Source organism: Erigeron canadensis, chromosome 2, assembly GCF_010389155.1.
Source record: "Erigeron canadensis isolate Cc75 chromosome 2, C_canadensis_v1, whole genome shotgun sequence".
NCBI classification, from domain to species: Eukaryota; Viridiplantae; Streptophyta; class Magnoliopsida; order Asterales; family Asteraceae; genus Erigeron; species Erigeron canadensis.
The window spans coordinates 3,938,590-3,962,765 of NC_057762.1; the positions used below are offsets into that span (position 1 = coordinate 3,938,590).

Below are 24,176 nucleotides of genomic sequence, written 5' to 3' on the forward strand. Positions count from 1 at the left end.
ATCAAATCAAACTGATCAATTAATATATCAACTTCATCATACTTGGATCACTTCTAAGTAACTACCTTTCGCGGGTTTTGAGCCCCAATACCTCGACAGTGTATGGGGGTTAAGATGTAGGCAGACCTTACTTGTACCTAAGTAGAGAGGCTGCTTCCAGTTTCTACCTAAATGGTAGAAAAGACCCTCCAACCTTTGCATGGGATAAGGATCGAACCCATGACCTCTGTCTCCAGAAGCAAGGATGTTTACCACTGATCCAACTATGTTGCTTACTTGGATCACTTCTAAGTGTATGTGTTAAAATAAATCTAATACTGTATCCATACACGCATGGATGAAGTGAGACGGTCTAAGGACAAACATTAGATCTCATTTTTAGTGTCTAATTGCAACGGTCACACAAAACAAATAATCACATATAGTATTTAAAAGAAGGGTAACATGATGTATCACTCTAAATTATTATCATGTTTACCCCTTTACGATAAGATTATCAGATTACATATGATAATATCAAAAAATAATACTATAACTCTAAATGATAAAATAAGATTTTTACACATGATATGATGTAGTAGTAGACTAGTGGTATCAATATCAAATTATATATCTAAGGTTTTATATTGTTTCTCAAACTCACAGCTTTATCATAAATGAACAAAATAAACTTGTGAAATGATGATAAAATATAATCATGGAGTAGGCAAAGTTATTTGTGCTTTATGTATATTTATTTTTAATTATAACAATATATGTATATAATTTAAGGGTTTTATTAATGACATCTGTTAAAGTTGTCAATATACATTATTTGGGTGCATTAAAATTTATAGCTTGTTATGTGAAAATTCAAAGGCTGGTTTTTGATGTATATGTTGAATCTTGAAGCATAAATTACTAATTTTTATGCATGTAATAAACTAGTAATGATAACCCTTAACCATATAATTACGCCCACCGTATCCCAACCAAGCTTTTTTGGTATCTCGACCACACCTATTATTTACAGCGATAGCCGCTGCAAATAGTGTTGTCCCCATGTCTGTAATGACAAATCTGGCAAAAAAAAATAACGGCCCCCCTGTCAGTAATCGCTGCAAATAGTTGGATATGGACAAAAACACCACTATTTGCAGCGATAGCGATAATCGTTACAAATAGTCTGGTTTAATTAGCAAAAGTCTGATCGAGATACCAGCCACCTATAATTATCACTTTGAATTTTCCATAATTTAAAAGTACAACTTTCCTGTATTAATAGGGTAAACGTTTTTATTAATCAAGTATTGGTTTGTTAAAGCGGGGCCATGGCCCATGGAGACTAATATTCTACTAGAATGGATGACGTGGATAAAGATATATTAAAGAGTGTATTTGTGGCCAAGAAAGAGTAGCTCATAGAAAGCAACTTGCAAGCAATAATATTGAAACTTAATAATGTTGCCTTCCAAAAATGCATGTGCCTTTGTTGCACTCAATATGTTTTTGTTGGTGGGGTTTGCTTTTTGCTTTTAGTATCTAAATAAGTGATTCAAACCTTCAAGTGACTCAACTTTTTACGTATGTTAATCGATTTCAAACAAGATTTGAGTTTATTGTGTCTTTGTGTTTAAGTTGATAAGATCCAAAAACCTAATACTTAATGTAAAAATATCAGTTTACAGATATCAAATGAACGTACGTTTGTACACCAATAATGAGCCGGTTATCAGTTTAGAACTATAAATATCGAATGAAGAAAGCTATCGCATGCAATATACAATCTATATGGTACGTACAAGTACAACAAAATAAATAACAAGTAAAAAAACATGGCACAAAATTTGTTTCTAAGATGCATTTCACCAGGAAAACTTATCCCACAAACAATCAATAATGTACAAGATAAAAGTGTATAAGATACTATGCTTTTTGATTTTTACATAATATAAAAATAAAAAAAGATGTACAAATCATATGAGGGCAAAACCAAGTCTATGCTGTAAGGTAAACACACCACAAAATGCTTTTGCCCACATATGTATATATTAACAAAAAAGTAAAACAAATGTAGGTAAAGAAACATTTACACCTTTATCGCATCAAACTTCTCGCCCATTGCTCCACCTTTCTGTTTCTGGAACTGAATGTACCTTAAGGTACAAGCAAAGAAAGCATCTGAAGTTTGATTGGGTGTGGCCGTGTCACTTTGCATCTCGGTTTTAATCAGCTCTATAAGCCCTTGGATTGTAGCACTTGTTATTTGTGGATTTCCTTTCTCGAAGTAATAGAGGTACCTGGAAGAAAATATTGTGTAAATAGCTAGTTGATAAATGTAAATGCAACTTCCATTTAACCCGCAAAGACTACTCGTGACATAAATGGAAGGTTGGGGGATGAGCAAAGGTTGCAACATCGATTAGTCACTAGTCAGCCAACAGCGTGTTTTGAATTTTAAAACAGTATTTGATATCAAGTGTTATTACGAAAACAATTACTAAAAGAAAGACTTTATATCAGAAAAATATCATTCAGGTTCAAAGGACTTGTTTACTTTGGAGACTTTTCAAGCATTTGACCCATTTCCTTTTCAACTAATTCTTAAACCTTCACCCATTCAATCTGTTTAAAATATACAACCCAAAATCGACCTACAAAAATGGGTTGAAACTGTCACCGAAAGTGAAAACACCAATACGTGATTGGATGAGGTAATGGTGGTGTGAAGTGTGTGTGTGTGTCTGGCAGTGGGTGCGTAGTAAACGTACTTGTTGAGTATTTCGACAAAGAGAGTTACGGGCCCACTGCTACCTCGAGCAACATTTGCCATCTGCTGTGCAGCATTTGCGATCCTTAATGCACGCTTAAGGCAAAGGAGGACCCTGAAATGCAGATAATATAAATTTTGACCCAAGAATAGCAAACCAGAACAAAACTAACAAGATGGGTAGACCGTATACCTTTCTCCATCCTTGATTCCATCCTGATCATCCACCCAAAACAGATGAGAACATGCGTAAACGGCTCTGCATTGATCTGGCTTCTTAAGAAGTTTAGCTGAATACTGAGGATAGAATAAACGTGTCATTGGTTAAAACTTTTAAATGACGGAAGAAATAAAACTGTAATATGGAGGATTCAAAATGCTTTTACCCCCGTGGCCTTATGCGTCAAGGTATCCCTGTTCTCCACACCAAATACATTTGTCCTTTGAAGGGTCCCAATAATTAGGTGAATTGCAGTTACCTGGGCTTTCGAGTCCTGTCACCATTCAAACTGATTAATTCTATCATAATCACCAAGTGCTTTTGACCCAATAGTGATAGTGGTTAGATGGAAAGGTCAGGTAGGTTTGGGTAATGCGGCATCTTTAGTACTAAGTAAAACCAACACAGGTTGGTTAGGTTGACCCATAAACCCTTTCTGTGCATTTTTAAAAGAACATGTGAACAATTTATGTATGATTCTAAAATTAGGTTCTACAATAATAACCTGAATCTTGGATGAAAGTGATTCAAAGAGGTTTAATGGACTTTCAACCCTTTGACCCCTTTCATTTTTAGCAACAACTTTGATTTTGAGATTTGTGAGAAAAATCACAACCCATTTATAACCCCTTTATACATGGGCTAAAACGACCTCCTTTATAACCCCCCTCAGGTTGCAACTTTTAATCTAGGGATGCTAATGTATCAATGGTCAACCATTAAAATCATAGTAACTACTTAAAGCAAAATTAAGCAAGTACCGCTATTTCTTCTTCATATATAACAAATGCTTGAGTGAAGAACTCATAAGCAACTGGTTCCAGATCACAGTCATTGGCAGCCTGCAGAGCATAAAGGTCATAACCATCATCTGTTAGTTAATTGCCTTTGAGGACATAGTGCAAATTGACTAGGTTGGCGATTACTTGGTAGTGAAGAGATGAGACAAATATTCGTCAAACAATCTCAAGAGATAAATCTATTCCAAGATAAATCTACTTTTTGTACATGTGCAAACGGGCTGGATGGGCACAGTGTTGTCAAGAGCGCTAGCCTAGTCCGCCTAGGCGCAATGCGACGGCGAGGCCCACCTAGGCCGCCTGAAAACCTAGGCCCAGGCCCACATGCAAATTAGGCGGTCATTAAACTTAATCTTACCAGGTCAAACGGCGGTCAACGGTCAAATTGACCGGATCAGCCTCACAACAAGTCAGGAAATCGGATCTTGTGGCCGGAGATGGTGGCGGTGGAGAGTCGTGGTCGCCGGTCGTCGATGATGGTGGCTGTTGTGGATCCGTGGTGAAGAGGGGTTTGAATGAGAAATGATGAAAGATAATAGACTAGAGAGAGAGAGGGGGGGAAAGTGACAAATGAGGAGAAAAGTGACGAATAACAGTTGTCTTTTTCTTGGTAAATAGCCACTACAACTTTAAACACGTATATTAGCCAATTTATTTTTATTTTTATTTTTTTTAATGGAATACAGGAACAAATATAGATTGTTATTTTTTCTTCTAAAACAGGAACAAATCTTCTACAGTTCACAACCACGATTTGACCTTTCACAAAATTCATATAGTCCGTAGTATTATTATTATTATGATTATTAAATCCCACCAAAATTTTAGTCATTGATAACATAGGTTTAAACAGTGTGTGTTAAACTTTTTGGTTGAATGCATTATGGTTTATTTAGATGGTATTTAGTAAGTTGAATGGCATTTGGTTCATTTTTACTTTAGTGCGCTTTTTTTTTTCCGGGCGTGCGCTTTTTTTGCGCCTCTCGCCTTCGCCCCATTTAGGGTCTTTGCGCTTTGAGTTCGCCGTCGCTTTTGAAAACTATGGATGGGCATGAAAAAGTTTTTGTCCAGATATCTTCTGTACGAGAAATGATTAATCCTCCTAAAAGAATAGCCTATAAATCCTCCTAATCATAAGATGATGACATGTGGAAAAATCCAGCATTAAGATTAAGAAAGAGTTTTAGTAGAATCCACATGTCATCATCTTATAGTTTTAGGAGGATTATTAGGCTAATCTTTAGAAGGATATATCATTTATTAAACCGATTTGGCCGGTTAGAGACGAAAGATAACCCGATCTGACCCATTTATAACTAAAGAAGTCAACATTGCCACTACTACATAGATGCTTTATATTATATCAAAACTTTGTGCAGAACTAGAAGACTTCACCTCTGCACATTGCAAGTACAACCTCAATGCCAATTCTGGTGCTGGAACATACGAAAGTGCCTCAATTATCTGAAACATACAAAAATTTATGTCATAAACCGACAGGTCAACAAGTGAGGTGACAAGGACTTGTGAAAGAACCCACTTGTTCAAAGCAATAATCGAAAATTTTAATCACTAATATATGGATTACAGTATATTATGAATGGCAGCTTAATGATTGCCAATATGATCAAAAAAGCAAAATTACAAACAAGCAGATGCATATAAGGAGAATTTCATGACATAAATTGAAATGAAGTGGTACTCCAAAAAAGTGATCTAAGCAAACTCTACAACTACTAACAGTGGCTGCCCCTGTAAAGTGTTTCCAGCCATCTAGGTAGAGGTAAGAATTTGAACAGATTGATTTCAAACTGATCAAAGCAGGATGTATGTCATAGAAATATGCAACAAAAAGGCAAAATGTTTGTTTCAAATGCCTTCAATGGGTCTAATCTAACATTCATTAAAACGCATACAACGTCCTAAACTCTTTTACAAATATAACACAATATTATTTTAGCAATATCGGTTAGTAACCATATCTGATGCACTACTTATCTTTATAAATTCACATTTTGACATGTTACTGAACCCACTACTTATGCCCATTCTAAGCTTTATTTATAAATCTCCAACAGCTTTTTACAAGTCAAAATCACCTGATTTAGAAGCTGAAAAATTTTCTTAGGAGTTGCTGGATCCTCTTCCCCAGCTACATCTCCATCCTGATTTTGCAATTGACGAACCAGCTACAGACAATATATAATCAATCATGACACTAATTAATCAGAACTGTCAAAGTCCAACAGTTAACATGGTGCACAAACTGTTCTTTTTCCTTCTTTAAGTACATTGGTAAAGTGGTCCTTCACACTGTTTTGACGTCTGTACGTAAACTATTTGACATAAACATATCTGCAATATGGATAACATACCTTCAAAGCAGAAAAGACTAGTGGAGGGATTGTGAAAGGAAGACGTTTTGGGCCTCCAGTCATGATATGCTTTCGCACTGTTAAGATAATCTAAAGCAGAAAAAAAAAAGTTATAAAAATAACGGAGCTTAAAAACAAAAGCAGCAAGCACCCTGCTGTTAGTTGGGTTACAGGTCAAAACAGGGCAGTCTTCTGTATGATTTAAAACTGGTTAGACAGGTTGGGTTAGCCTTAAGCAATTTTTGTTTCTTATATATAACTAGCATGTCAGATATGATTACAAAAACTGCATCACGTTATAATCTACTATTTTACATATAATAGTCTAAGAAATTTGTGCATAAAAACTACACTTTAGCTGACTTTCAACCATAGGACAATTCCCTGTATAACATAATTTTTTAAATTTTACCCATCTGACCTATAAGAGATAAAGATAAAACTACAAGATATCAATCCATTGAACACAAAACGGGTTATAATTTCCATTTACATCGGGGAAATATAAACTTAAAGCAAAGCCAAAGTTACCTTCAACATCTCCTCTGGGTCGTCGTTATATAGCACATGTATAACACGAGAAATAGAATTTTGTTCTTCATTAAAATCCTCCTCATCGAACTATCAGCATTTACAGAACATAATACAAAAAAGAAACAGAAAGTTAAGTAATAAGTAGCAAAATATAAAAAACCATTTCAGCAAAGCAAAACCACATGAGATGAGAAAGAAAGCAATCATAATGTTATAGTAATTCTGCAAGCTACAACTTGAAACTCGAAAGTTTAATATGCACCTCATCCTCAGAATCTCCCTCCAAGTCCTTTATAAGCCCTTTAATTAGTTCAAAAAGAACCTCAACCTGCAATAAATACACCAATCAGATATTATAGAAGAAAAGCAATATAAGTCTATTTACCTCAATATACGTCTAGACGCAATTATGAATAAAATAACAAAACATGTTCAATATACCTTGTCAGCAGAAGATACACAAGCTTGGTTCGTCATTATGCTTTGGATAATAACCATAGCCATTACTTTGTTAGTTCCATTATCAAGGTGATCCATAACTCGAGGATAATTAGACAGCGTCAGGGAAGTGACAATATCACTATATTTTTCCAGTGGAGCACTCAAAAGTGCAACAACTTGTTTTGTAGCTCTACTATCTTCAAGCTTTGGTTTGTTTGAGAGTATCTTTACGCATGACCCCTATCCAAAATAGAAAAAGAAAGCATCACAAGAATAGCCATAAAGATATCTACATATTTACTCCTCTTTTTTCTACTTTTCTATTCATGTATTTGACCACTTAGTAGTTTGACCTGGGTGGAGAAACAAGAAAGGGTCTCAATAATAGATTCTATAGCTTATTGAGTCACATTGACCCAAAACATATTTTGCCCATACTTTTGATTAATTATTAACAATTAGTCTCAGATACAATTAGAAATACTATATGGTCCTGATAAAAATCTAACTTCTTGTTTGAGATGATACAAAAGACTTTACACATTAAACTACACGTTGACAAAAGATGTGTTTGACATGTTAAACCATTGGACCAATTTCCTATAAGTTGATCTTTAAAATTTTCCACCCTACCATTTAGAGATAATGTTTAAGCCAGGTTTACCCCATTCATCAGTATATGTACCAAATTGACACCTTCACCAAACAAGATGTTTTTAGGTGAATGATAATAATCAGTCTAACTCTACAATCTACAAATTGCAGAAGAGTTCTATATCTTATACAATATAGATATATAACATACCAGCACTTGATCCACATAATCAAGCCGATCAGGATGAACACGAAGAGTGAATGTGAGAAGGGAAACATACAAAGTAATGGCACCAACAATTGGCATGTCACCCTGAGTTTCAATAACCTGCCAACAAAGTATTCCAATCAAAAGATGACCAAAACTCTTTGGAAATAGATATCTTCGTTACAGCATCCACGAAAAAAGTACAACACTTCATTTCAAAAAAATACAGTAATGTACATAACGAGTACCTTCCCAATAGCACTGCTCAATTTTGCAAAAGCTTCTACTTGGAGAAACTCTGGTAGGACCTGCAATAGCATATAACTACTTGAACAAATGCAAAACTCTGACAAATATAACCACTTCTCATTAAAAAAAAAACTCACTTCTGGACTTGAAGCAGCATAACTTGATAGTCTCTCCATTAGTTGGGATAGTACTGTCTTGATATCAACCGTAGGCTGAGATTTCAATAGATTATATACATTCAAAACCTTTAGCACATACAAAGACACATATATAGAAACTACTCTTCTAGGGTTTATATAAACACCATATTCCAGATCAAGCATATATAAGCCAAGGGGTAACATTAATGAAAAAAGATATACAGATGAAGATAAGAAGTCTCATGCACCTGGAGCTGGGGACAAGCTCCTAGAAGGGTTTCAAGTGTCTGTAAGTGATACTCATCTGGAAACACTTGAATCAGGCAGTCCATCAGATAATACTGTGCAAGCTCATCCTTACAGTTGACAACCTATCACAGAGAAATTGTAAACACCTGAAAAGTTAAAATACTGTACTCTAAGATTTTTGGAGGTAATAAAGGGACTTGTGGAATGGTGGATTGGGGAATGGGTCAAATATATTTGGGTTAAAACTCTCAATTTTAGCACGTCAGAATGGGCATGGGTGGAAAAAAAATGTTACAATTAATAAGCTACATCGTTGAAAGAACTTTTTAAGGAATATGTACAGATTAAAAGCAGAGTTTGGGAGACATTCAACCCATTATGGGTCACATATGTTTGGGTTGAAACTCTCAACTTAGCACATCAGATTGGGCATGGGCGAACAAAATTGTTAGAATTAATAATCTAAATCCTTGAATAAAACTTTTTAAAGAAGATGTATAGATTAAAAGCGCAGTTTGAGAGACTTTCAACCCGTTTGACCCATTCACGCTATTTGTCCTGTTCCCACGTCTAACTTTTTTATTTTTACTCATTTGAGATAAAACATACCCAAATTGATTTGTTCAAAAGTTATTTGGTTGGATTTACCACCTCTAGCTAGCTATACTTGAAAAATGGTAATACTGGAACAACGAAAAAAACTAGACCTGCTCCAAGATTCTCGGTAGAACAGTCTCTTTGTACAAATCAAGGTCAATACCCTCTATCTGACTAAGAACATGAAGATTTTTACCGACCTGAAATTTCAAAGACATGTTCAAAAACATTAATTTGACCACTGGACTCTACTTAAACCAGATCAATGTGTTCCATGGTGTTATGGTGTTGATATTACTAGATCACGCAGCTCGTTCCTCTCCTTCTCCATTTTCTCCCGCACCCTGGCAGGTCCCTGCAGACCAGAAAGCCCAAATGAAGGCCTCAACTCAGGGTCACCAAAATCAATGTAGTACAAGCACTATTAATCCTGCATTATAAAAAATCATGCTCTCATGACTCATTACAACATGTCATGCAAGTATGCCAAGCATGCCACAACATGACATGATAAAAGCCAATAAAGATACGAACCCACAAACCTGATGCTCCATCCGAACCCAGAGTTTATTCATCTCTGAAAAATTTTGCAACACAAACTCTACAGCATCCATGACAGTATCACCATCTCTATAAAACAACAAGAAATAATTACCTCATTGTCTCAAACAAATTAAAACCAGCTATGCAACAACTGAAATGAGCAGGATGTAGACTTCGACAGCTTCAGCTGAAAATCATAATGTTGGCCAAACTAGTTCCAGGTAATTGACATGCAGTTGCACTAGCATATATGAACATGATAGAAACAAAAAAATGGCAATTATGACACCTTTACTTGTAATTGGGTCTATTTGGATTGTGGTTTATCTCGAACTGGTCAAAAATTTTAATTTTTTTAGCTGAAACTGGAACGGGCCATCTAAGTTGAATGGGTCGACATTAGAATGTAGCCCATTAGTTAACCACAACCTCCTGTTACACTTTATGCAAATATTTAGATCACTTTCGTAATAATATTGTTTTAGCGAATAAAAATTGTAAATACAACTAGTGAACATTTATTTGCTTTAAAATTATAAAAAAAAAAATGTGTTTATGGGTAATAAGAAACAGATGTAGGGGAAGCGAAATGAAAACGAGAGCAAAGCAATTTGAGAAATTTTACTCATTTGATTATAAATGTTAATTACAAAATGAAGAATAAAAACTATTATAGACTAACTAACGGCTATTTCTAACCATCTAATTTCTATCAAACTCCTTAAGTTACACTTTGTAGTTTGTACCCTTCTAAAGGTACAACTTGTCACTTAATATACAAACTATATACATTTCATAAGTAACCTAATCAGGTTTGAGTGTTTGACACAGAATTAATAAAAACCACTGTATATATGAGTGATATGACCATAGCATGTATCTGGTCAATTCTTTCATGAATTAGTGACATGGGTTCTCCTAGAGAAAAAAATTAAGATAATTAGGTGCAAACAAGAACATTTAAAATAGAGTAAAGAGCAACATAATTACAGCACAAAATTAAGAGCTCAACACTACTACAAAATTAGACATGAATTTAATTGCATGAAAACCCACTTACATATACATCGAAAGTAAGCACAAAACTTTGCAAGAAAAACAACTTCCTTACCCTTCATATTCAGACCCAATATCAGGAAGCTTATCTCTACTAATTTGTGCAAGGTAACTCCTAAGGAAGAGCCCACGAAGGGGATGCTGAACTGCACGACACATCTCAACAAGGTCTTTAAGAACATCTTTAGCAGGAGCCTCCTTTGATTTTATGTACACAGACCCTACGGTACATAAGAGATACCTATAAATCAAAGAGACAAATATCAAGAATAATCCACAGATAAACAAAAGCTGATGCAACATGTTGCTGAAGATTTTCTTTTTGTTATTTTTCTTTTTGTAAGTATGCTACGCGGGACGTAACAATGATATTTCTACAAATGTTAAATGGCTATTAAAAATTAATCGATGACAGATCCTTGACAGATCAACTACACCTCTTCCCACTGCTTTCACCCGAATATGTTGGAATGGAACTATTCTTAATTGCGGAGAATCTTTTTGCAATGGTTTCGCAACTATTCTTAATTGCTCCATGAATAAACAGCATAATTATTATTAGAGTTTTGTTAATGACAGCCAGTATAAGTTATTTGGGTGCATTAAAATTTGTACTTTATCATGCTAAAATTCAAGGGGTGGTTTTTTATGTATAAAGTACTACTTTTTATGCATGTAATAAGATACTAATGACAACCCTTAGGGCTGTCATTATCATTTTCCTTATTATTATTATCGAATGAATATCAATTAATACTAATAATGAATGAGCACTTGTGGCAATATGCATGCAAAAGTGGTCAGAAGCTCCAATTGATTGAATATTGTTAGACCTAACACCTCAAGCTTATCTACTAGGTTTATGCTAATGCGTGTGAGTGTAGCCAGGAAACGCACAAATATTTAAATTAGAAGAGAGGGCGAACAAAGTTGCTTTATGACTTACAGTCTAGGTAAAATATTTCCAGCATGTTGGACGAGTTCATACAAATCGACTACTGAACAGCCATGCCTCTCTTCTTCCTTAAAGAACATCTCCAACTTTCTCAATTCATCAAAGGCTCTCATATCTGTATACGACAATCAAACAAAAATCAAACCATCTAAAAATAGAATGTAACAGACTTCAAAAATGACTTTCGAACTCAGATTTGACACTACCTCCTTTTTAAAACGGCAAATAGGAAGCTATGGTTCATTATTTAACATCAATCGTGTATTACTTATCAAATTTACAACCACCTTGTTGCCAACTTGGCACTCATTCTTGCATGTTTGATATTCATTTTGCATTTTAACAAGAACATATAATTTCAAAACCAATTGATTTTCTGAAAAAAAATGTGGCTACACAGATGTTAAAATCAAAGGTATGTGTCAACCTAAAGGAAAGAGAATGGGCATATTTTAGGCATATGTATCATTTTTCATAAGTTTCCAACACCTCTACTCAACATTTCAATCACTCTTCTGTTAACTTGACCTTTTCATTATCGGAAACATACCATAACAACGTAAACTAAATAAATCTCGCAACCGGTATAAAGCAGTCATGTTTCTGAATTAGTTCATCTACATTTGGTTCTTTCTAATACATAACAACTTTCTCGCAATTTTCATATCCGCTAACTTTAATCCATAAAATATTTAGATACAGCAATATGCATAATATATATATATATATATAATTAGCCTAAAAGTGAAACTATATCTCCAATTATTTAAACAGGAGCATACAAGTTCAGTTATATCTATCTCTATATCTATATGTGTGTGTGTGTGTGTGTGTGTATATATATATATGAGAGAGAAAGATGTATATACAAAGATCGTAGTATTTATGAGGCGATAAACGTGAAGTGCGGAGCTCAGATAACAACTGTGCAGAGTATTTTAGAGCTTCTCTCAGGTTATTATCATCCTGTTCAATTCAAAACAGAATTAAATTTTTTTTTAAAAAAATTGAAGATAAATTGGAACGAAATAAATGAGAATGAATAATAATTAATTACTAAAGCACGATGCATGTAAAAAGCGTTGTGTTGAATTCCGGCGATGGCTTCTGCCAGCCATTTTTCTTCATCTTCCATTGCGTCTGCGATCATCATTTTTCTTTTTCTTTTTCTGTTTTTTATTTTCAGAGTTTTTTTATTGATGTGCGTGTATATGTATATGACAGTTCATCTGGTGTTGATATAATACAGTATTTGTTTAGTTTTTTAATTGATTTGATTTCAAATATGTATTTCACTATGTGTCAATTATGTTTATTAATTAATAGTTAGAATTTTTGTTTAGGTTTTCATTTTATTTTACAAGAACAACAACAACGGAGTACCGCGGTATGAGGGAGGTATGATGTAAAGAGCATTACCCTACTCAATGACAAAGAAGTTGTTTCCATGACCTCCGACATAGGGTATCACCCTTAAAAAAAATAGTTTCGGCAGCTAACTGGAGCAAAGCCAAGAAAAAAGAGGAGATCTCGATTTCAAATCTAGATAGATCCTAAAGAACTCTCAACGACTGTTTTTAGAGAGAGAAACTCTCAATAGATTTGGTAAAACCCTAAAACTTTTATTTTATTTTCTAAATACTTTTTCTTACTTTGCATTTAATATACGAAACTTTTATAAATGCACCTAAATGATGGAGCAAATACATATGGTAAGCAGCAATCAACAATAATATACTATGTAACACCTGTAAATACATATTGAAAAAGGTTAGTTAGGTTATATGAATTGGGGAGGGAGAAGATTAGTAAGATTCCTAATTGTGAAAAACTTTTCATAATTACGTATATAATTAAAATTTAGTTTATAAATATAGGGCTAATTGCTTGAAAGTACTCTAACTTTGACACTTTTGTTTTTTTTGGGTCCCAACAAAAAAAAGTTCTATTATAGGGATTGAAACCGGATAAAATGACTTTTGTAGGGCTCCGGGCAAGTTTTGCTGATGTGTCTAGTAACTAACCGGTTTTTTGACTTTTATTATTATTAATATTAATATTCTGCTAACTCTTTCCATGTGGAATTTATTTCTATTTAAGTATATATAACCCTAAATTAAGACAAACCCAGTAAAATCATCCATCCGATTAAAATTTATTGACCCAAATCCTTATTGTTTTCGTTGACAAACTCATTATTTTGATTTCCATATTTCAATACAATACACACCAATCAAAATTCTCATTCAATTTAAAATAAAAGAACAAGTATATCTGGATTCAAATGAATTTTGATCCCTTAAATCTTAGGCTTTCTTCATTAGACATCCTTTTTTCATCATCATCGATCTATTTTCATTTATCGATGGTATCTATTGTAAGTGAGGAAATTGTTTCTTTGGCGGATTGGTTTTGGAATAGAACGAAAGGGAAGATAACGTTATTAAGTTTTAATATTAGGTTCGAGTTTATTTAGATCTTATAAAAGAAACCGAAGGCAGTTGTAGAGGCACCGGTGGTGGGTGGTGGTTCTTGGCTTAAACCGGCGGTTCAGATCTGGGTTTTTTGTGCGGTTATATGCATTTATATATACGTTCATCTCGTTGCAACGATGGTGAGATCAGGGTTTTTGTGGTTCTATGCATTTGTTTGTTTGGAATTGTGTTCCGAATGAGAAAGTTTGAGAACTGGTGTAGCTTTAAATTTTCAATCTGAGATCATGTTGAATGATGATATTGGATAAGAATTAATGATGTTGAATGATCATATCAAACGAATCGATGATGTTGAATAATGATAAGAATTGATGATTTTTTTTTTCATTTCTATGTCTAATGATAATGGAATGGCAGATTTCAAAGTCATTGTTATACCATATTTCTTACCTAAGAGTTAATGATGTTTATCGATATAACATGAATTATCCACGTGAAATTGGATGTTTATTAATAAATGACATGGAATATCCATGCAATAGTAAAATAGTTAAAAATTAAAAGAAAATTAGTTTAAAAATATTTTTAACCGGCTACCTGTACAGAGCCCTACAAAAGTGGTTTTACCCGGTTTTATTCCCTCAAATAGAAGTATTTTTTGTTGGAGTCCCACAAAAATAAAGGTGTCAAAGTTGGAGCACTTTTCAAACAATTAGCCCATAAATATATTATGTATAATAGTTTGTTAATTTATATCAATAATAATAAGGAAATTGATAAATATTAAAGTAACTAAAAATTAAGGAAACTTTATAACAAAATTAAAAGGGATACATGTCACCTAAAACTCGTGTCAAGTGTTTATTGGTAGATGTCATGTGTGTTGTTGTAGCCTTGTAGGGGGTCAAATAAACCTGACCCAACTTGGTTTTGATGCGGCTTATTTAATCCTCTTTTTTGTAGTTCACCCAAAATCGTTTGTCCTGCTACACAACCAACCTGCCCGTTTTGACCCGTATGATAAGTTTGATACCATCATGCTGGTTGTGATAGTTTTATACAAATCAAGTTGCCTTTTACCTACCAAAATGGGTTCTTTCAACGGCTATACTTACTAAAACGGTACCGAGAACACTATAGTTGCATTTAGATTCTTAATGTTTTGTTTGGTTTTGTTTATGATGTTTAGGTTAGTGACTTAGTATGGTGGGGAATGGGGATGGTGTTCAACATAGTTGAAAGAAATAATTATGTTACCTTTATTGTTGATGATGGAGCCGAAAAGCTAGAGTGCAAAAGATGGTATGGCATACTACCTTTCGATCTGAAATTGATTTTATTTTTTAAATACTGATACAATGAATATGACTATCTTATATGTGAAGTTAACAATTTAAGCATTTTTTTGCAGGCTCAATGAACAATATGATAATATGCAAATTGAGGAAATCCAGTGAGTTACTTTATAATGTTTTTTTTTTCAAGTTTAGTTGTGGAATGGCTAGCTTGTTATTGGTCTCCATTGTCATTGGTACTATTTGTAATCTTTGATGAAATTTTTTGTTTGGTAGAGAAGGGATTTATGTCCATGTTGATGGGCACTCACTGGAAGACGACATGGACGGGGGAGATCTCACCGGAAGAGATCCAATTTCAAGCAACGCCTCAAATTCTTGATCGATAGTGTTTGTCGTGAGTAGTGATTGTTGATTTTGGTTTCGGTTTGAAAGGTTTTTGTTGATTCTCTTAGGCATCTTGGTGGATGAATTGTTGAGAGAAAGTGTGGTGAAATGTGAAAAATGGTGGTGATTTAAATAGGAAAAAATTAATTAAAAGAAAAAAGAGGAGGAGGAGCGGGGGCATCAGATTCAAACCCAACAGCTATATTAATAAAAAATGTTTTTTTTATTATTTTGGACCGTTCATACTCGACTTGGACCCCACAAACCAACCAAAAATGCATGTCTAACTATAGAATAAATCCCTCAGATGCACGCCTCGCGCCAGTGCTACTAGTATCCTCTGCCGTTCCCGTGTCGGACGCCCCCAAGAACACCCTATAAGGAGAGGCCTAAGGCAAGTAATTCTAATGCATTTATGCTTTGAAAACTTATCGATATTGTGTTAGAATCTTGATGTATTTCTTTCTTGTCACTTGCTTTAAAATGGGTGCTCATGTGGAAACAATATTGGTTCTTATCAATTTATAGAGGATTAAAACAAGAATTAAAAATTTAAAATCATATTCAGGATAACAGTTCGAGGTATTTGTTATCATTGACGTTACTGCTATGAATCAATGTCCACTTTTATTTTGGGTAAATGGGTCATTATTCCTGTAAAAGTTATCAATGCCATATTGACTAGCGTACAAATTATTAGTTTGAGATTGATTAGTATTTTCATAATATAGTTTGGATAAAAATATATGCTTTTAGCTTTAAGGCATGTGACAAATTTTGATGAAATAAAGCACAGGTAGGCAATGCTCAATTACACAAGTAGTGAATTACATGAATGCTAAGGTGTGCTTATGACTTATACACGTGGCTGGATGTGGTTGAATGGCAATATAAACAATCTAAACTATGGCTTGTAGAATATACATGGTAATGGTACAACTCTTTTCGAGAAGATAGATTAATGTAATACGTTTTTATTAAATCATATTTTTGTATAGAATTTTTATTATATAACGAATAAAATTTGGTTATATGGATTTTTGTATAGAACTTTTATCATAAAACATTTTTATTAAATCAATGTTTTGAAAATTAGATCGGATGTCAAACCAGACTTCTTAATAAATAACTGAAAAACAAATATGGAGTTTATAGTAAACTATCACAATTATATATCAGAAAATAATTGTATAAAAATTGCAATGATATTATGCATAATTTTAAGTTAGATTAACACAACATGCGTTATATAGATTTATAATTAAGTTGCTTAGTAATGCGTATAACTAAATTATTTGAGCAAAACGTTAAAACACAAATACAATGACAATGCAGACATATCCGGATGAATGAAAGACATCCAAATAAATGAAAACCTTACTTAGCGAAATCTCTAATAGATGATGTATCCATTTTTCAACTCTCTCTGTTAACCGGAATCTAAACGACCACTAATGTAACTTCATGTTTTTTAGTGATTTAATTATTATCTGGTTAAATATTTATGAAAATTATGATATTATGAAAATTTAAAATGTCGTTAATTATATATGTTTCCCGCGTATTACGCGGGTGATAATCTAGTTTAGACCCAATTCAAAAGCTTTAATTAAATTTAAATATCTGCAAAACAGTTAAAAATTATTTTAAAATATGTTAATAATTATTTTATCTTTTCTTCTCTTCCAAATAAAATGTCAGTCAATGTATTAATGAAATTAAAAAAACCTTGCATTCAATGTAAAATACACAATAAATGATATAAATCTGCTTTGTTTTTTATTCGGGTCGTTTAACCGTATTATTTATAGGGATTATGGCATGAGAATGTAACGAACTATGGCCGAAAGGTTATGTAGTGACCTTTCAAAATGACTATGTAATGTAAGGACCTTCTGTTTTTGTTCTTTTCGTGTATTCTTTGACTGGTTACACCGGTAACCGGTAATAAATCTTAATTTAATTTCAAAACTGTCGACATGGCATGCAAGCTGGATAAAACAATAATAACTTAAATATAAAATACACACTTTATATATATATATATATATATATCGATATATATACCCAATATTTATATAATCGGGATCCTAAAAACCCTCTCTTCTTCTTCCCTTTACACTCCCGCCCATCAAATCACCATTTTTACTCCTCTGACAAAGACGTTTTCAGGCCCGTTCAACCATACAACATCATAATCATCCACAAGAAGGTATGTCATATTTTCTTTTGTTATCCATCTTCTTGATTTCCACTGTAACTACAATAATTCTAAGGGGTTTTTTTTATTAGTTTTATTTAAAAATAATTTTCCATGAGGTGATGGATCTTTACTTTACTTTTTTTTTTTGTGTTTTGTAGAAAAAGATGAAACTTTAGAAATTGATTGTGCATTACAATGGGGTTTTTTTGTTTGATCCTTTACAATATGTGGATGAGAAAGTAAAGAATCTGACATGCCCAAGAATAACTCATGAAGAGTTGGTGCATTTCATAGACCGGGAAAGAGGTACTCCTTTTACTGATGATATTCAAGGTAATGGTGGTTTTGAAAATCTATTAAGTGCTTGTAAACAAAAAGATATTGAATGTTTAATGGACATCCTATAAGTGTATGAGGTAGTAGATATCTATGTTGACTACTTATCATCAGATATGACTGATTATAATAGTGAGGATGATGAAGATGAAGGTGAAGGTGAAGGTGAAACTAATGATTCTGATGTTGACTCTGTTGCTTCACTTGACCATTTAAGTGAAGATGAAGATGAAGTAAGGGCAATGAGGAAAGGACAACCCATAGCCAAAATTCCCAACTTAAACCAGTTACCACAACTTGATGGTAGTATGCCTGGTCCAAAGAATGATGCAGGCATTAAAAAGGTTGTTCATGATGAACATGATTCCTTCTTAAAAGAACTGATTGAAGCAATGCAATCAAGAGATGGGGGCAATTCTAATGACCCAATGAGACCACCAGAACAAGAGAAGCCTAAATTCCCAATTCATGATGATGGTACACAATGGAGACTGAAAAGGCCCCTTGTTGGTGAATTATATGCTTCTCATAGCCAGTTGAGGGAATGTCTATCTTACTATGCCTTAGCAAATGAGTACTCCCTTTGGTTTGAGAGATCATGTAAAACTAGCATTATTGCTAGGTGTAGAAACAGGCCTCCAAACATATCAAACCCAAAGAAAGATGTTATGCCTAGAGCTGAACATAGACAATGTGCTAGGCACATCTATGAGAATTTCAGAAAAGTGTACAGTGGTGTAGAGTTCAGGCATCTCTTCTAGAAAGCTACCAAGTCATCTTATGAAGCACAGTAAGAGACTGCCATGAAAGAAATCCAGGTAGCTAACCCTAATGCTTATAAATATCTTATGGAAAGAAATCCTAAATCTTGGTGTAGGGCTATTTTTGAGATTCATAGGGGTTGTCAAGCCGTTAAAAATGGATTTAGTGATTGTTGGAACTCAGTCTTATTGAAAGTCAAAAACAAACCCATTATAACTTTGTTAGAAGCCTTAAGGATCATAGTTATGGTTAGATTAGAGACCATAAGGGAACAAAGTGAGAGATGGCAATGGTTAGGTTAGAGACCATAAGGGAACAAAGTGAGAGATGGCAACATGATGTTTGTCCCATGATTAGGCTAAAATTAGATAATATCAAGAGGGATAGAACATGTTGGCTGTGGGGATGGCAACGGGCCGGGTATGGTCCGGGTTTAAGTAATCCCGGACCCGGACCCGGACCCGTTTAAAAATCCACGTCCCAAACCCGGGTCCGGACCCGACGGATCCGCATTACTTATTAACCGTCGGGTAACGGGTTTCCCCACGGGTAATCGGGGATCCGTTAATGTTTTTTGTTTCGAAATCCGTTAAGTTATATTATATTATACTAATACTAATTACTAATTATCAATATATCAAATACAGTAAGAAATATTAGAATATACATGTAGCAGAAAACTAAAAACTACTAGTATATCTTTAATATTGGAATGTGTGTGCTAACATGTAGCAAAGTTAACCAATAAAATGTCAAATACTAATTGCAATCTGACTCGTTATATTTACATATACTGGAAATTTTGAAGCATTTGCATGTATATATCATATATTAGCTACAAAGAACAAATAAATCACGAAAGCGGCATGCACAGACGCACATACACACTCTCATGAAAGCTAATTACTACATATAGTATTGAATACTATTATTTTAGCACATATTACCTCAATTACTATTTCATATTTTTAAAAACCTTTTGAAATAGAAATATTTTTCACGAGGATAACAAAAACATGGATAATTAAGTACCACCGCCGCCATATAAGTTTTCATGAGGAATCAAGGGTTTCAAGTGGATCGTGGGTTTGGTTTGTTGTGTCCTGCCACCGACCACTGTTAGGGTCGCAATTGCTGCTGCTCCTCCTCCTTCCGTTTCTGGCTCACCTTCATTATCATCCTCCTAGTCGTCCTCGCCGGCTCGCCGCCATCGACTTCGTTTTGCATCGAATTATCTTGAAGATCATAAGGATTTCTTCGCGAGAAGATTCTGAACTTGGTGATATCTTCAATTTTTTCCCGATTGGTTGAAGGTTGTTGACGGTTACTGCTTCCGGCGAGAATTGTTTTTCCGGCAAGGATCTGATCGAGATTGTTTTCAGTTAGGATTTGTGCGAACGTCAATTTTGAGCTGTTTGGTGTTGGTTTCAAGTTGAAACTCGAAGAAACAACAAAGTTATGGTGGTTTTAATTTTTCCGACGAGTTGGTGAATTTTTCGGCGAGTCTCAATCAGTTTAACTTTTGCTGAGGGTTTGTTTGCGGCTGATTTTTGAGTATTTTGGTGCAAATTTCGTGGTCTAATTTGAAGAAACGAAGGTTTAATTGGATTTTTAAATTTTCCGACGAGTATTTGAAGTTTCCAGCGAGTTAAGTGAAAGTGGTGACCAGCTAACTTCTTACTCGGTCACTTTTGCATGTTATGGGACTCTTGAACAAGTTTCCTGAACACAATAAAGCTGACCTAGAGTTCGTGCACACAATAACTTTTGAGCATTAGTCGACTGCATTCCGGGACACTTATCCCATTTTATTTTATACATATATCAAGCATAGGGATGCTTATATAGATATATTGCATTATTACCATTACTAGAGCAATTATATGCAATAAGGCACGGCTTTTAACGGATGATACAACCAGAAATTGATTAAAACGACGCGCACGCGCACGTCTCATGCATACATCTTATTCTACTCATAGATTTAATCAATTCTTGTTTCTACGAGATCTACTTCATGATTTACAATTTTAGCCTCACCTTTTTCTTTCAAGTCATCAAGATAATGCTGATAGACATACGAGATAAACCCCCAAATAGCCAACAACATTGAAATCACCTTCACACCATTCATCTTGTCATGGAAAAATACTACTGCCAGAACGGGTACAATAGGAATGCCTAAAGTACTAATCACATTCGAGAACAAGGATGAAACCTCGAATATCAAACCTACACACCCAATTGAAAAAACCTGCCATGTAATGGCTGTCCATACTAAATTCATTATGTATGAAACTTGGCCCAACTTGTAACCTTCCATCTCTCCCTGTATGTCATTCCATTCGCCGCTAGCAAATAGTCCCATGAGAATTACAACACTGGCTACCATGTTTTGGTATAGGACGACATCGAATACCACTCTGTAACTTTCTGATTTCAAGATCCTTTTAAATGCAAGCTGTGTTACAGAAAGCATCAACCCATAGCCTGCACAATCAAATAATTAGTTTTAAGATTATACATTCTCTTGTAATGATATTAATTTAATTTACCCAACAGCCTTTGTTCTATGAAATAACCCATCAACCCGAAAGATTGTTAATTTTGTTAATCCAACTGATCATTTGACAACCCATTTCTATCTTTAACAAAAATATCTTCTCATAAATAAAATATTTAGCTCTACGCATTTGTTTAGCCCATTTATAAAGTATAAACCAAGTCAGTTATTTTGCTGGAAAAGCATTATACCTGCAGAAGCAGCGACTGTGCACACAAATCCAATAATATACTTGCTTCTCGAAGCTTTCCTGCTCTGCTCAGAATCACTTTGGAACACAAGTAGTGAAGACGAAAAGCTAAGAACAACAAGTGAATTGGTAATGAAAGGAGTGAGCTTCTGCCCGTTTAAAAAGTAGGAAAACAGGGCGTTAAATGCTAGCTGGGTTGCACAGATTAAAGTGTACGTTGAAACGGGCAAAAATTTCAATCCAAGGGTATATAACATGCAGTCTGCAGCCAAGAATATACCAAGAAACATATAAAGCATGAAAAGGGTAGTCCTAGAAGGTGGTTGTATAGTAGTAATTTGGTGTTGTTTAGGGGATGTTTTTGATGGTAAATACATGAAGAGTAAAGGAAGCTGAAGTGGAAAGCCAGCAGTTTGAACAAGTGTTGCCATCCATTTACTATTTCCTCCTTCATTAAAGTAAAGACTTCCTAACATAACTGCAACGGATTGGCCCGAGAGTACAAAAATTGTGAACACTGCTATCTTTATCCACCAATATTTGTACTTCTTTACAACCATTGAGGAGCTTGTAGCCTCATTTTGGCTTTCAACTGGCCTATCTTCATCTGCTAATCCTACAATAATAGAATCAACGGCATCAACATACAACGGCCATGTGCCTTAGCCAACCATCTGGTGGCCCAATAGACGGTGGCTTCACAGCCTACTTAGAATAGATTAATCACGCAATATTATCTCTAATTAAAAGGACATGGAGATGAGGTTGGACCAAGAAATTTGTTGCTATTTCTCACGGGTGAGGATTCCCTCAAGTTGATTCCCCAACTTGGATCAAGTTCCCCAACTTGAGTCAAGTTGGGAAAATCTAGACTTTTGAATAAAAATCAAAGGCCAAGATTCAAAAATCATCTTCAAATCTTGGCCTTTGATGTTATCACCTCATCAGGTAAAGCCTGATTTAAGTTTCATGATGGTAAATTCCAAAGCCAAAATCTCAAAATACTGATCAAACATACAACTATACATGTTTATTTATACTACAAGACATACAAGTATACACTTCGTTTTAGGGGCGCGGTACCAAAAGGGGGCGAGGGGGAAATGCTCTTTTCAAAATTTAAATTTTGTCACTAACTTTTGTAAATTTTCTAAAGGATTTTTTAATTTTGCCCTCTTGTTTTTCATGGATTTTTTAATTTTGACCCATCTCTTAATTTTGGTAACGCCTCTGGTTCGTTTACCATAGCTTGGAAAGATGTTTACGAAAACTTGACAGTGAAGTGTAGATTCACCGAGTTACTCTTGACCCCAGTCCTCAGGTGTCATTTTCACACATATCCACCCACAAGGATTGCTCCAGGTAACTCTCATGAGCACCGCTGCTCTAAATTTAATACGTGTGATTGATGAAAAACTCACTCTAAGGTCCATATGCGGGTACCAATTACATAAACAAGTAGATAATAACTATTTTTGGATATAATAATATAGTTTATCTTTACGCGATTATATATGACAGTAATATGTTGCTATATTAAATTATAATTCATATACATATCTCAAAAGAAAATTATGCTAGCTTAATACAAACTAGCTATATATACATGTATAATGATAATGATATTAAACATACTAGTTTATATCGGGCTAATTATAATACTGCCTACTAATTATAACATGAAGGACTTTTTTTTGGAAGGTAAAGATGTTGTAGGACTTACCGATGGTATTTGTTGCCAACTCTTGAGCTTCTTGCATTTGAATGAAATAAGAATTTAATTAAGATAAGAGAGACACGAAAAATCAACTATGTGTTCATATAGATGTCATTTCCTATGATATGATAGCTACCTATATTTTTTATATAGAAAACAAACAAGAAAGACCGTAACGTGTTTATCTATACTTAAATACAACTTTTGTTTGAACTACATGTTCCGACAAAAAAATTTAAGGAAAGACCTTATAAAACACCACTCAACAACCACACGATATCGTTACAATAACCACACCAAATTTAATTTATTAAAATATAACACATTTATATATATATATATATATATGGTAATTAAGAACCAACTCTTCGTAGAAGAGTTGGCCACGAGCTGCCACTTTCTATAGGCAACCTGAGTTCGAATCTTGCAGAGGCAGAATTGAATTTAAGTGTTTAATTAACCTTGACACTATCCCTGCTAGGGTTATGTGGGTACCAATTCGGTATATAAGATCAAATGGTTCCTATCAATTTACTCTTTATATATATATATATATATATATATATAGGGTGAGGTTC

At 34.2% G+C, this 24,176-nt stretch overlaps 2 protein-coding genes across 2 annotated transcripts; both read right to left on the bottom strand.

Moving 5' to 3' along the window:
* Positions 1-1,815: 1,815 nt before the first annotated feature.
* On the bottom strand, positions 1,816-12,898 carry LOC122587309 (vacuolar protein sorting-associated protein 35B-like). The gene is made up of 22 exons (XM_043759438.1): positions 12,768-12,898; positions 12,580-12,676; positions 11,702-11,825; positions 10,811-10,996; positions 9,699-9,786; positions 9,455-9,511; positions 9,267-9,356; positions 8,559-8,681; positions 8,308-8,382; positions 8,170-8,229; positions 7,925-8,041; positions 7,120-7,359; positions 6,941-7,006; positions 6,676-6,765; positions 6,145-6,234; positions 5,869-5,958; positions 5,165-5,233; positions 3,731-3,811; positions 3,136-3,243; positions 2,943-3,046; positions 2,751-2,864; positions 1,816-2,279 (listed from the first exon to the last, which is right to left on the bottom strand). The coding sequence occupies exons 1-22, from the start codon at positions 12,861-12,863 to the stop codon at positions 2,069-2,071; spliced, it is 2,376 nt and encodes a 791-aa protein (XP_043615373.1). The 5' UTR covers positions 12,864-12,898; the 3' UTR covers positions 1,816-2,068.
* An 8,130-nt stretch (positions 12,899-21,028) lies between these two features.
* Positions 21,029-23,711, bottom strand: LOC122588830 (probable purine permease 10). Its single transcript, XM_043761041.1, has 3 exons — positions 23,605-23,711; positions 21,883-22,497; positions 21,029-21,618 (listed from the first exon to the last, which is right to left on the bottom strand). The coding sequence occupies exons 1-3, from the start codon at positions 23,639-23,641 to the stop codon at positions 21,113-21,115; spliced, it is 1,158 nt and encodes a 385-aa protein (XP_043616976.1). The 5' UTR covers positions 23,642-23,711; the 3' UTR covers positions 21,029-21,112.
* Positions 23,712-24,176: the final 465 nt, after the last annotated feature.